Source organism: Enhydra lutris, unplaced genomic scaffold, assembly GCF_002288905.1.
Source record: "Enhydra lutris kenyoni isolate GAN:26980312 unplaced genomic scaffold, ASM228890v2 scaffoldscaffold13, whole genome shotgun sequence".
Classification (NCBI taxonomy): Eukaryota; Metazoa; Chordata; class Mammalia; order Carnivora; family Mustelidae; genus Enhydra; species Enhydra lutris.
Window position 1 is genome coordinate 57,162,708 of NW_019154097.1, and position 15,134 is coordinate 57,177,841.

At 37.7% G+C, this 15,134-nt stretch overlaps 1 protein-coding gene across 1 annotated transcript in view; it reads left to right on the forward strand.

Annotated features, from left to right (window-relative positions):
• The window catches only part of LOC111146327 (ATP-binding cassette sub-family A member 3-like), a 195,964-nt gene that overhangs the window by 135,329 nt on the left and 45,501 nt on the right, over positions 1 to 15,134 (forward strand). The window contains exons 19-21 of the mRNA XM_022501838.1: positions 7,567 to 7,813; positions 7,950 to 8,154; positions 9,069 to 9,288. Coding sequence (XP_022357546.1) covers positions 7,567 to 7,813; positions 7,950 to 8,154; positions 9,069 to 9,288 — 672 coding nt within the window. The remainder of the gene's footprint in view (positions 1 to 7,566; positions 7,814 to 7,949; positions 8,155 to 9,068; positions 9,289 to 15,134) is intronic.

Below are 15,134 nucleotides of genomic sequence, written 5' to 3' on the forward strand. Positions count from 1 at the left end.
AGGGGCAACATAAAAATGTCAGTTTACATAGCATTTCATACTGATTTTGGAGTGTGTTGGAGAACTTTAAAAATGAGGGAACTGACAGGCGCTGTTTTCTCCCCTGCCCTCCAGTATGAACACAGAGCCACCTGAAAGCATCAGGGGGCTGCACAGACACTTGCTACCTTATCTGCTAGCAGTGCATCACAGCCTGAGTTCTCCTGAAGACTATCCCACTCCAAGCTTCCTAGCCTAGGCTCTGAGCTCAAGGTAAATTTTGTTAAAACCATGATGCACTCCAACCAGCTGCTGGGTACACAGCTGATGCAGCATGCCATACACATGTGTAACAGTGCCCAGCCATGTGCCTCCAGCCACAGGCACATGCCACATACTCACAGCTGCCAGCACTTGCCAGGCCCAGTCTTGCCCAACCTCAGCCCCAGCAGCCCTGGTGTGCAGCCTCCAGCTGCCATAGTGCTTCAGGAGATCCAGCATAGGACTAGTGGCCCAGCACTAATTTTCCTAATGCCATCTCTTTGCTCCCAAGTTCACCAGCTGGCATACCCCCTCAGAGCTGACCTCCTTGGAGCCCACTAACACCACAGAGAATAAGCACAGCCCATAGCAGTAGAGAGTCCATGCAGATGACTGCACTGAAAGGAAAAGTGACTCTTTTAGTCAAACACAACAGTAGGGTGTAAGCAAAACACATAGGTACTTTTTTATTTTTTTATTTTTTTTAAAGATTTTATTTATTTATTTGACAGACGGAGATCACAAGTAGGCAGAGAGGCAGGCAGAGAGAGAGGAAGAAGCAGGCTCCCTGCTGAGCAGAGAGCTCAATGCGGGGCTCGATCCCAGGACCCTGAGATCATGACCTGAGCCGAAGGCAGAGGTTTTAACCCACTGAGCCACCCAGGTGCCCCGATACTTTTTTAAAGTGCTAGTTTCTGGTGAACAGAGGACACTGCACTGCAAGCCACTCCAGGACCTCTTCTTCTTAAAGTGACTGCTTTCAAGAGCAGAAGACACAGCTGACTTTCTTAACACAAAGAAAGAGACACAGAGAGGCAGACAAAAGGAAGAGACAGAGAAATGTATCCCAAATAAAAGAATAGGACAAAGCCATAACCAGAGATATAAATAAAACAGATATAAGTATCATGCCTCATAGAGAATTTAAAGCAGTGATCATAAGGATACTCACTGGACTTGAGAAAAGACTGGAATAAAAAATAATGAAATCTTGGGGCACCTGGGTGGCTCAGTAGGTTAAAGCCTCTGCCTTCAGCTCAGGTCATGATCTCGGGGTCCTGTGATCAGGCCCCGCATCAGGCTCTCTGCTCAGCGGGGAGCCGCCTTCCCCCTTCTTTCTCTCTGCCTGCCTCTCTGCCTACTTGTGATCTCTGTCTGTCAAATAAATAAAATCTTAAAAAAAAATAATGAAATCTTGGCATTTGCAACAACATGGATGAAGCTAGTGTATAACGCTAAGTCAAATAAGTCAGAGAAAGAAAAATACCATGTGATTTCACTCATATATGAAATTTAAGAAAACGAATGAACTTGGGAAAAAAGAGGAAAACCAAGAAATGGACTCTTTTTTAAAAATTCAATTTAATTAACGTGTAGTGTATTATTAGTTTCAGAGATAGAGTTTAGTGATTCATTGGTTTCATATAACACCCAGTGCTCATTCCATCAAGCGCCCTCCTTAATGCCCATCACCCAATTACCCTATACCTCTTCCCTCCTCCTCTCCAGCAATCCTGTTTGTTTCCTATAGTTAAGAATCTCTTATAGTTTGTCCCACTCTCTGTTTTCTTCTTATTTTCCCTTCCCCTGTGTTCATCCACTTTGTTTCTTAAGTTACACATATGAGTGAAATCACACATGAGTGATATTTGTCTTTCTCTGACTGACTTATTTCATTTAGCATAACACTCTCTAGTTCCATCCACATTGTGTAAATGGCAAGTTTTCATTCTTTTTAATGGCTGGGTAATAGTTCACATCTTCTTTATCCATTATCTGTCAATGGACTTCTGGGATCTCAAAAGGCAGACTCTTAACTGTAGAAAACAAAACTGGTGGTTACCAGAAGTGATGTGGGTAGGGGTATGGGTTAAATAAGTGGTGAAAATAGAGTGCTCTTGTTGTGATGAGCACCAACTGTCGTATGGAAGTGCTAAATCACTATACACCTAAAACTAGTATTACACTGTATGTTAACTAGCAGCAATTAAAATAAAAACTTTAAAAAAATCAAATAACCCTTGTATGACCTTGAACTTACAGGGCAATCATCTGTTCAGTGAGAGAAATCTTCAGCTGTAAACTTCTCAGATTTAGTCAGGAATTGACACCAGTCACTGGACAAGGATTGTTGGCAAAATACTACTCATTAAACTTGCTAAACATAGAAAATTAAAAAATTTCTGGTAACCTAAAGCACTAAACCCCAGCTGTAGCTGAGAATTGTCAAGAGGCAGAGAAACTCTGGAAGGAGTAAATCAGTTTGCCTATATAAACACTGACCTCATTTTGGAAAAGAAAATCAAAGACAATGTATATTTTCAGAAAAAAAGAGCATCCAAACCATGCAAGGTTTATTACAAAAGTAATGAGATAGCATCCACAGAATGCCAAATTCTATAACAACCACACAGAAAGTGTACAGCTGGGAGCTCAAGGTCTAGGAGAAATACATCCAGCTAGAACAAACCTCACCAAGTATTATACTTTGAAAGCAGCTGACCTAGAAGTTTTCATGAGGGATAACACACAAACCAACAATGTCTAACAGAAGACTCCAGATCTGTTAAAAGTAGCAGGTGGTTATCAATGCCATATGATGGTTCAGTTCAATTGACATGATAGCCTTGAGTCTTTGAAGTGAAAGAACATAGTTGAAGTGTAACAAATAACCCGGTCATATGGTACATCTTAAATGCAGAATTCTCCTAGGCGCTCAGTGAACACTTAAAAGGTTCCTGTCTTAACTCAAAAAATTGAAAACCTGATGATGGTTTGTTTAGCTCCCTTTTCTTTCCCCTCTTATGGAAAGAGGAACTGGGACTGTGATGAGCAGAATGGAGCAAAAAAGAAGAGAAGATGAAAAAGAGAAAAACTTAAATGCATATATGTATACACACTCATCCATGAACCATTCAGAGATGTGTGCTAATATCCTTTGTGCAACCACTCTTTTCATAGCCCTCTCAGGGCAGGCTTATTCTATCCACTGCTGACATATGTTCCATATTTCCTCCCTATAATGTTCAATTGCTATCTCAACTGTTCTCTCCATAGTTCATTATTTTAACTTTTGGACAGCAAACATGTTTGGGAAGGAGGGATGTTTGGCCCAATTGTTTGGCCCATCTTATTAAGTACTTTTATCTCTCCCAATAAAAGTCCCACAGCAATTCACACACACGCACACACACACACACACACACACACACACACACATAGTAGAAAAAGAAGGAAAACTTCCAATTCATTTTATGACTCCAGCATTACCCAATACCAAAACCAGATAAAGACACCACTAAAAAGGAGTACAGGCCAATATTACTGATTATCACAGATGCAGAAATCCTCAACAAAGCACTAGCAAACTGAATCCAACAATACACTAAAAAAAAAAAAAAATTACCATGATAAAGTGGGATCTGTTTCTGGGTTGCAAGGGTGGTTTAATATTCATAAATCAATCACTGTGGTACATCACATAAGTTGGAGAAAAGATAAGAACCTTATGATCATTTCAATACATGCAAAAATAAAAAGCATTTGACAAAGTACAACATCCATTCGTGATAAAAACCTCAAGAAAATAAGTTTAGAGGGAACTTACCTCAACATAATAAAGCCCATATGTGAAAAATGCATAGCTAACATCATGTTAGTGGGGTAAAACTGGGAGCTTTTCTCCTAAGGTCAGGAACAAAGATGTCCACTCTCACCACTTTTATGCAACATAGTACTGGAAGTCCTAGCCACAGCAGTCAAACAATGAAAAGAAATAAAAGACAAATACCATGTGATTTCACTCATTTGTGGAATTTAAGAAACAAAACAAGCAAATAGAAAAAAGTAACAAAGAAATTGAGAAACAGACTTAATTATAGAGAAAAATTTATGGTTGCCCAAGAGGAGTAGAGTATGGGGGATGGATTAAATAGGTAATGGTGATTAAGGAGTATACTTATTATGATGAGCACTGGTTGGTGTATGGAAGTATTGAATTACTATATTGCACATTTGAAACTAATATTACACTGTATGTTAACTAACTGGAGTTAAAAATAAAAACTCAAAAAATTTTAAAAAATTAGGAAAAGCATGACAAATTGACAGTTCACCAGAGGGGTTCAACAACAGACTTGAATTGTCAGAAAAACATATCAGCTATATTGAAGGTAGGTCAGTAAAGATCAGTAAAGGTTATCTTTCTGTGGGACAGAAAGAAGAAAAATGGGGTAGGGGGTGGACAGAGCTTCTGATAACTGTGGAACAATAGCAAGCATTCCAATATATACATAATGGGAGACTAGAAGGTGAGGAGAATGATAAAAGGACAAAAAATAATAATTTGAAGAAATGGCTGAAAACTTCTCAAATTTGAGAAAAAAACATTAATCTTTACATTCAAGAAGCTCAATAAGTTCTAAGTATGATTGACTCAAAAATATCTATACTTAAACACATTATAATCAAACTAGTGAATACCAAAGAAAGAGAAAATCTTAAAAGCAGAAGAGAGATGATTTATTAGGGGATTATCAATAATATTAACAGCTGACTTTTTGTCAGAAACCACAGGGATGGCCAGAAGACAGTGGAATGACAAAAAGTGCTGAAAGAAAGAATTGTCAGGGCGCCTGGGTGGCTTAGTCAGGTTCATGATCCTGGAGTCCCGGGATCAAGTCCCTCATTGGGCTCCCTGCTCAGCAGGGGGTCTCCTTCTCCTACTGACCTTCCCCTTCTCATAGTCTCTCTCATTCGCTCTCTCTCAAATAAATCTTTCTTAAAAAAAAAAAAGAAATATATAGATTTCAACAAAAAAGAAAAAAAAGAAAGAATTGTCAGCCAAGAATATTATACCCAGCACATTTCTCCCTCAAAATGAAGAAATATGGACATTCCCAGATAAACAAAGACCAGGTGAATTCATCACCATTAGACCTTCCTTATAAGAAATATTAAAGCGATTTCTTCATACTGAAATAAAAGGACACTAGACAGTAACTTCAACCTATACAAAGAAATAAGAGCTCTGGCAAGGATAGTTACATAAATATGAAAAATGTATAAACATATATATTAATTCCTTTTTTCTAACTTATTTAAAAGACAATTACATAAAATAGTTATAAAACTGTGTTAATGGGCTTATAATGTATAAAAGTATAACTTATGATAATAGCACAAAGGGGGGAAGAGGGAAGAGAAATATGTGGAGCAAAATTTTTGTACACTATCAGAAGTACATTGGTGTCTATCTGAGCTAGTTAAATTAGGATTTATTTTGTAGTCCCCAGAGCAACCACTGGGAAAATAAACTTTAAAAAAACAGTAAAACAACAACAAAGGCCCTTAACTGGTACAGTACAAAATAGGTTTGACATTAAATAGTAATAGTAGGGAAATAACAAAGAGGTATAAGATACGTAGCAATATTTTGGCTAATTGAACATAATTAAAAGAAAACTGCAAAGGAAAGAAAGAAAATAGCAAAATGGCAGATATAAATCCTAGCATACAGTAATTACGTTTAATGTAAATGGAGCAAACACTCCAATAAAAAGGCAGAACTTTTCAAACTGGAATTTTTTAAATCCAGCTTAGGTAAAGTGGACACAATCCTATAGGGGAAAACACAAATTACCACTACTCATAATAGCACTAAAAAGAATAAGACTGGAGGCTCCTGGGTGGCTCAGTTGGTGAAGCATCTGCCTTCAGCTTAGGCCATGATCTCAGGGTTCTGTGATCAGGCCCCTTGTCAGGCCTGCTTTTCCTTCTCCCTCTGCCTCTTCTCCCTCTGCCCCTCCATCCCCACTCATTCTCTCTTTCTCTCTCAATCTCAAATAAATTAATAAAATCTTTTTTTTAAAGAATAAGACTGAATATTACTAGGATAGCAATATTCTTTACAATAAAGTTTAACAGACTTTTGTCTTAAAAATAGTCAGAATTCAGAATGCCTGGGTGGTTCAATTGGTTAAGCAGCTGCCTTTGGCTCAGTTCATGATCCCAGAGTCCTGGGATCGAGTCCCACATTGGGCTCCTTGCTCGGCAGGGAGCCTGATTCTCCCTCTGCCTCAGCCTGCCACTCTGTCTGCCTGTGCTCGCTCTCACTTGGCTCTCTCTCTGACAAATAAATAAAATCTTTAAAAAAAATAGTCAGAATTCAACTTTGTGATTTATACATAAAATATACAAAGACGCCACAATTTGTGGTTAAGGCAATGAAAACACAGAAAAAATTAGAATTACTCTCTCCAAAGTGATGAACTATAGATTCAGTGCAATTTTTTCTTTTTATTTTTATTAACATATAATGTATTAGTTGCCCCAGGGGTAGAGGTCTGTGAGTCATCAGGCTTACACATTTCATAGCACTCACCATAGCACATACCCTTCCCAATGTCCATAACCCAGCCAGCCTCTCCTTAATCCCCCCACCCCTCAGCAACTTTCAGTTTGTTTTGTGAGATTAAGAGTCTCTTATGGTTTGTCTCCCTTTAATCAAAATACCAAAAGACTTTTTGCAGAAATGGCAAGCCAATTCTAAAATGTGTATGAAGATGCAAATGACCTAGAGTAACCAAAATAACTTTGAGAAAAGAATAAGCCATGTTTGTTTTATTTTTTCCCTGTACAAACAAATTTATTAAACCAATTGGTAGTACTATAACTATAGAAGTCAAGATGCATTTTTAATTCAAAATTAGATTCACTTTAATAGTAAACAGTGTCTCCAACAAAATACATATATATGCTACATTTTGAACATAAGTCATCATAAATCTCTCCCTGAAATAGTGTTTCCAGGTTTTTAGAATTAGTAGACACTATTTAGAATAGGTTTAGATGAACAAAAATGTTGAACGGATAATACAGAAAGTTTCCATATCCCAACCCTCCAGTTTCCGCTATTAATAACAACTGACATGAGTGTAGTGCATTTCTTTAAATGAATGAAACAACATTGATACTTTTATTAACTGAAAGTCCACAGTTTACATTAAAACTCTTTTTGTGCTTTGACATTCTATGAGTATTGACAAATGTGTAATGTCAAACATCTCCATGGCTGTTTTATACAAGAATAGAACAAGACATTCTTAGTAATTTACTGTTTTTCAAGTTATAGTCTATGTGGTGAGATTATTATACGGATTAGTGATGGAGTGGAATTCTTGAGGAGAAACAAAGATTTGAAATAACCATTGTGGGAAGCTAGAAAGGGGAGAGACACAAGGAAAAATATTTTTTTTCCTCTCCAACTTAAGTAGTAGGTGATTTATTACATGTTGACTTACTGATCAATTTCTTCCTTTATCCTAGGTAAGGTAACAAAACATATAATGGAAAACAAAGAGTTTCGTGACTTCTCCATTATTGCACTTTCCATTGAGGTTGAAAAAAACAAAATGATACTTACTATTTTGTTCAATAATGAGGCATACCATTCAGCTGCAACATCATTGGCAGTGTTAGACAACGTTCTTTTTATGTCACTTTCTGGCCTCAATGCTTCCATCAGTGCCTCCAACAAGCCTCAACCTCTCCCACTTCATGGTCATATCATAATGTATGTAAGATTTTCCTTTTACTGTAATTGATCCTTAATATATCCCTTGCTATCTGGCCATATGCATTTAAAAATAGATATTAAATCATCATTTTCTACTTACATTTCATAATTTCATTTATTTCATCCTCTGTAGACCTACAAATGGATTACAAATAGTAGTATGTTTGGCTTTTGGCATGGCTGTTGTGGTTGGTAACTTTGGCCTTCAGACGGTGATGGAGAGAACCACTAGAGCAAAACACATCCAGTTTGTGAGTGGGGTATCTGTACTTACGTATTGGCTCTCTGCTTTTCTGTGGGATCTCATCTGCTTCTGCATTCTCTGCTGCTTACTACTGGTGAGTGTTACTGATGTTGCATGAAGGCTTATTGTCCTATGTCAACCTAGGAAATTCCTATTCAATAATTTGTATCCTAAAATAAAATTTGTAAAGAAATTTGAAACTACTTTGGCTTATTATGCCAGAGAATATATTGTGGAAACCTCATTATGGAAATGTTCTCCTTCATATTTTTTTAACTGGAGAAAACACATTTCTCTGAAAAGTCTCTCTTGAATTATCTTCCCATGTAACTGTTCAGCATGTCCCAGCCTTGTCCCAAAACCCAAGCTGGCTGGGTCTTCAAAACAGAGATAGTTTTTACTCAGAGATCCAATTTTAGATCCTGAGGATATGCTATAAAGAGCAAGCAAGGATGGTATAACCTCGTTTAATGTAATGATTTTGCTCATTGGTGAACTTTGCATCTTTTGTTTTGATGCATATTTGAGGGTGAGGGAGAGAGAAAGCTATATAGTTTCAAGGGGGTGAACACATGAATAAATGAGGTAAATTTCTGGGGCACCTGGGTAGCCCATCAGTTAAGCACCTGCCTTCAGCTCAGATCATGGTCTCTGGATCTTGGGATGGAGCCCTGACTCCAGCTCCCTGCTCAGTGGGGAACCTGCTTCTCCCTCTCCCTCTGCCCCTCCACACCCCCACTCTTGCTCATGTGTACTCTCTCTCATATAAATAGTCTTTTTTAAAAAGCAGATAAAGTTTCTTTATGTAAAAGAGGTACTGGGGAAGAAATAGTTTACTTCAGGCTCATAAGCTAAGGCTTTTCTTTTTTTAATGGGTTAAGTGATTGAAGTAATGAATAGTTTTATCTTCTAATGAAGGCAGGGCTTGCTGTTTTTTCTAGGTTTTCTGGCTTGACTTATTGCACACTGTCCTTCACCTTGCACTTAACTCTGCACTCTGTGTCTCAGGGAGTGTTCAAATACTGCGGATTGGATGCATTTGTTGCAAATTACAACTTTCTGGACACAATGATGATCTTTATGCTGTATGGTTGGTCTGTTGTACCTCTCATGTATCTTGGAAGCTTCCTGTTTTCTAGTAGTACTGCTGCCTACATCAAGCTCACCCTCTTTAACTACTTTTCAACTATTTTCAGTATCAGCATTTATGTCATAAGACAACAATATGGTAAGGACTTCACAAAATTTTCCCTTTCTTCAAGAAATGCATTAAATAAATCAGGATGAAAGAGCTTGAGGATAAAAATATTAATTGCTAAACACTTACTTTCCAGGAATCTAAAGATCTGTGCTTTTGGAAATTTGGGTATGTGAGAGATAGAGTTTGAATGAGAGAAGGAGGGAGAGAAGAAATGGGGAAGAGAAAGGAAGAAAGAAAAAGAGATAATTTAAGTCTTTAAGGGATCTGGACTCAATATCACTCTAGCCTCATGAAAGAAAGAAGAGAGAAAGAGGTTGCGAGTATGCTGATCCCACCCACCCCTACCTCCACTTAGAACACGTTTCTTTAGTTTTTATCATCATTAGTACTTTGGAGCAAGGTGTGGAGATGAGAGTGGAAGATTTTCTGGTATGACTCTTCCCTAATTTAATGAAGCACAAAATCTTGACCCTCCTAAGGAGAATTTTCTTCAGAAGGAAATAATAAATTATGCAATGAATGTAGTCATCATTAAACCAGTTTATTCCTTTAAGGCCTGAGAGGAATTTCCCATATTCCTTCTCTGATTATAAAATTTAAAGAAAGGCAGACTCCACTGGAGATTATCAGAAATAGGATTTGTTTGTTTTTAGAAGATTCTCTTTCTAATTTCTTGTAAACAGGAATTTTGAACTGTATTCATCCATTCAACCCTGCCTTAAGTGGCAGAACCCCACCAAAAGAGGCTTCCAGACTCATTCCCTAATTTTATGCCTTGGCCTTCCACAAAATGAAATTTAGTGAATGAACCAGAAATAGCTTTTTTATTCTTTTGCACAGCTCTCCAAAGAGTAGTAGTATTCCATATGGGGAAGACTTGAGCTCATTCTCTGAAAAGTACTATTGTCAATCACTTTTATACTACCTATAGATTCTACCAGTAGTCTGCCCTATTAAAAGATCTTTTACCCATTCTGTCTTGCATGAATTTCATTTCTAAATGTTTCCTCTACTAGTAACTTAAACCTTTGGACTCTTGCACCAAGATCAACTTGCAATTTTCCCTGACACCAGGTGGAACTGAAGGCTATTTCTCCTAGCAGGTTGTCCACCTACCTCCCCTTCCACAAACCCTCAATGTGTTTTCCAGAATTGAGAGTCTCTCTGGTTTTTCTCCCTCTCTGATTTCTTCCCAATCAGTTTTTCCTCCCTTTCCATTTGGTCCTCTGCCCAATTTCTTATATTCCACATATAAGTAAAACCACATGATAATTGTCATTATCTGATTGACTTATTTCACTTAGCACAATACCCTCCAGTTCCATCCATGTCGAAGTAAATGGTAGGTATTCATCCTTTCTGTTGGCTGAGTAATATTCCATTGTATATATAAGCCACATCTTCTTTATCCATTCATCCGTTGAAGGACATCTTGGCTCCTTCCACACTTTATCTATTGTGGACATTGCTGCTATGAACATTAGGATGCAGGTGCCCCTTCATTTCACTAAATCTGTATCTATGGGATAAATACCCAGGAGTACAATTGGTGGGTCATAAACTCTATTTTTAACTTCTGGAGAAACCTCCATACTGTTCTCTAGTGTGGCTGTACTGGATTGCATTTCCCCCTTTTGCCACATCCTCACCAACATTTGCTGTTCTCTGTGTTACTAATTTTAGCCATTCTAAATGATGTAAGGTGATATCTCATTGTGGATTTGATTTGTATTTCCCTGATGACAAGTGATGTGGAGCATTTTTTCATGTGTCTGTGGCCATTTGTATGTCTTTGGAAAAATGTCTGTTCATATCTTCTGCCTATTCCTTGACTGGATTATTTGTTTTTTGGGTGTTGAGTTTGAGAAGTTCTTTATAGATTTTGGATACAAGCCCTTTATCTGCAATGTCATTTGCAAATATCTTCTCCCATTCATGGGTTGCCTTTTAGCTTTGTTCACTGTTTCCTTGTTGTGCAGAAGTTTTTATCTTGATGAGGTCCAAATAGTTCAGTTTTGCTTTTGCTTCATTTGTCTTTGGAGGTGAGTCTTGAAAGAAGTTGCTGCAGCCAAGTTAGAAGACATTGCTGCCTGTGTCTTCCTCTAGGATTTTGATAGATTCCTGTCTCACATTGAGGTCTTTCATTCATTTAGAGTTTATCTCTGTTTATGGTGTAAGAAAATAGTCCAGCTTCATTCTTCTGTGTATAGCTGTCTAATTTCCCCCAGCACCATTTATTGAAGAGACTGTCTTTTTTCCATCAGATAGTCTTTCCTGCTTTGTCAAGGATTAGTTGATCATAGAGTTGAGGGTCCCTTTCTGGGCTCTCTGTTCTGTTCCATTGATTATGTGTCTGTTTTTGTGCCAATACAAGGCTATCTTGATGATCACAACTTTGTAATAAGCTTGAAGTCAGGGATTGTGATGCTCCCAGTTTTGGTTTTCTTTTCAACATTCCCTTGGCAATTCAGGGTCTTTTTCTGTTTCCCTACAAATTTTAGGATTGTTTGTTCCAGCTCTGTGAAAAATGTCAATGGTATTTTGATAGGGATGGCATTGAAAGTGTAGGTTGCTCTAGGAAGCATAGACTTTTTCACAATGTTTATTCTTCCAATTCATGAACATGGAATGTTTTTCCATCTTTTTGTGTCTTCCTCAATTTCTTTCATAAGTGTTCTGTAGTTTTTAGAGTACAGATCCTTTACCTCTTTGGTTAGGTTTATTCCTAGGTATCTCATAGACTTTGGTGCTATTATAAAAGGAGTTGATTCCTTAATTTCCCTTTCTGCAGTTACATTGTTAGTGCATAGAAATGCAGCTGATTTCTGTGCATTGATTTTGTATCCTGCCACCTTGCTGAGTTGCTGTTTGTGTTCTACCAAAATTTAGTGGTGTCTTTTGGGTTTTCCACATGGAGTATCATGTCATCTGTGAAGAATGAGTTTTACTTCCTCTTTGCCAATTTGAATGCCTTTTATTTCTTTTTGTCATCTGGTTGCTGAAGCTAGGATTTCTGATACTATGTTGAACAGCAGTAGTGAGAGTGGGCATCCCTGTCATGTTTCTGACCTTAAGAGAAAAGGTTTTTTCCCATTGAGAATGATATTCACTGTGGGCTTTTCATAGACAGTTTTTATGATATTGAGGTATGTTCCCTCTAGCTCTAGACTTTGAAGAGTTTTAATCAAGAGAGGATGGTGTATTTTGTCAAATGCTTTTTCTGCATCAATTGAGAAGATCATATGGTTCTTGTCTTTTCTTTTATTAATGTGCTCCAGCATGTCGATTGATTTGCAAATGTTGCACCACCTTTGCATCCCAGGAATAAATGCCACTTAGTCATGGTGAATAATCTTTTTATTATTTTTCTTAACTTAAAAAAAATCCTTATAATGTAGTGTCAGATCCTATTGGCTCTTGGTGAGAATTTTGGCATCCACGTTCATCATGGTTATTGGTGTGTAATTCTCCTTTTGGATGGGGTCTTTTTCTGGTTTGGGATCAAGGTAATGCTGGCCTCATAGAAAGAGTTTGGAAGTTTTCTATTTTTTTGAATAGAAAATCCGTTTCTATTTTTTGAAACAGCTTCAGTAGAATAGGTATTATTTATTCTTTAAATGGTAGAATTTCCCTGGGAAGCAATCTGGCACTGAACTCTTGTTTTTTGGGAGGTTTTTGATTACTGATTCAATTTCCTTGCTGGTTATTGGTCTGTTCAGATTCTCTATTTCTTCCAGTTTCAGTTAGCAGTTTATAAATTTCTAGAAATGCATCCATTTCTTCCAGATTGCCTAATTTTTTGGCATATAGTTGCTCATAATATGTTCTTAAAATTGTTGGCATTTCTTTGATGTTGGTCATGATCCCTCCCCTTTCATTTATGATTTTATTAATTTGAGTCCTTTCTCTTTTCTTTTGGATAAATTTGGCTACAGGTTTATTGATCTTATTAATTCTTTGAAAGAACCACCTTCTAGTTTTATTTATCTATTCTGTTCTTCTGGTTTCTATTTCATTGATTTCTGCTCTAAACTTTATTTCTTTTCTCCTGTTTGGTTTAGGTCTTATTTATTGTTCTTTCTCCAGATCCTTTAGGTGTAAAGTTAGCTTGTGTATTTGGGATTTTTCTAATTTTTTCAGAGGCTTGTATAGCAATGTATTTCCCTCTTAGGACCGCCTTTGCTGTATCCAAAAGGTTTTGAACAGATGTATTTTCATTCTCATTAGTTTTCATGAATTTTTAAAATTCTTCTTTAATTTCCTGGTTGACCCATTCATTCTTTAGTATGATGCTCTTTAGCCTTTATGTATTTGAGTTCTTTCCAAATTTCCTCTTGTGATTGAGCTCCAGTTTCAAAGAATTGTGGTCTGAAAATATTCAGGTAATAATCCCATTCTTTTGGTATCAGTTAAAACCTGATTTGTGACCCAGTATGTGATCTATTCTGGAGAAAGTTCCATGTGCACCCAAAAAGAGTGAATATTCTGTTGTTTTAGGATGGAATGTTTGTATATATCTCTGAAATCCACCTGGGTCAGTGTGTCATTCAAAGCGCTTGTTTCTTTGTTGATCTGCTTAGAAGATCTGTCAGTTGCTCTGAGTGTGATGATGAGGTCCCCTACTATTAATGTATTATTATCAATGTGTTTCTTTACTTTGGTTATTAATTGGTTTATATAGTTGGCTGCTCCCATGTTGAGGGCACAAATATTTACAATTGTTAGATCTTCTCCCAGGGGATGGCTGAGTGTCATCCTACTGTGTCCTTTCCTGGGCCACTGCCCTGAGAGCTGTTGCCTGGTCATGGGTCCACCCATTTGCGGCTCCCCTCCACCATGAGATGGCAGATGGTCTGCACATTCCAGTCCATTTCAGGGTCCTCAGGCAGAAAGCAGTCACCCAATAGGTCTGGCTTGTGGTATATGGCGACCAAAGCTGAGACCCCTCCCTCCTGGGCTCACTCACCATAACCAGTCTCCCAGTTCCGCTGCTTGAGCACTCTATTGGCTCAAGCTCCCCTGTTAGTTCTGTCACTCCTGGAATCCTGAGATGACATAGACCTACCTAAAATTCTGCCCTTTTCATCTCCTGAGCCCCCTTCAGGCAGGGATGTCTCTCACTAGAGCAATTTTCTAAGGGTTCTGATTTTGCCCTCTGGGGCTGTATCACTTTCTGGTAGCCAACTTATGGAGGGTCCCTCCCCGCTCCATTTATCTTGCAATATCTCCCCTCAGATTCATGTATCTGCACCTCCTACCTTGCAAAAAGCAAACACTTTTCTACTCATAGAGTTCCAGATATATTTTCGTATATCTCAGGCTGAATTCATGGGTGTTCAGAATGGTTTGATAATTATCCTGCTAAGATGAAATGAGGTCCCCTAGACTTCTACCATCTTGCATCCTCCTAAAAATAAAATAAAATCTTTTTAAAAAATAAAATTTGTCTGCAAGAGATACTGAGCTTAGAAAATCAATTCCATTCCCATAGTTGAAAAAAAAAATCTGATTACCATTCTATCCTTGTTGTTTGTTGTGGTGCTGTTTCCTATCTTCTTTCTAATAGTTAAGTTCTCCCACCAGTCTTCTTCTTTCTAGGATCCCATTATTCCCACTGATACCAAGGAAAGCAAATTCCATTGCAACATACGTTCCCATCATCTTCACCTTATAGAAGACAATCAACACAGAGCTCTTCAATAATATTTATTTTTACCTTTTACTGAAGTATAGCTTGCATAAAGTGCAGAGACCATAAATGCACAGCTTGAAATTTTTTCACAAAGTGGGCATAGTAGTGAAACATCCCTCTTCCCAGCCAGCATTTCCCATGGGTCTAGACCAACCAGAAGCCAGGAAGCAAAGAAGTCCCT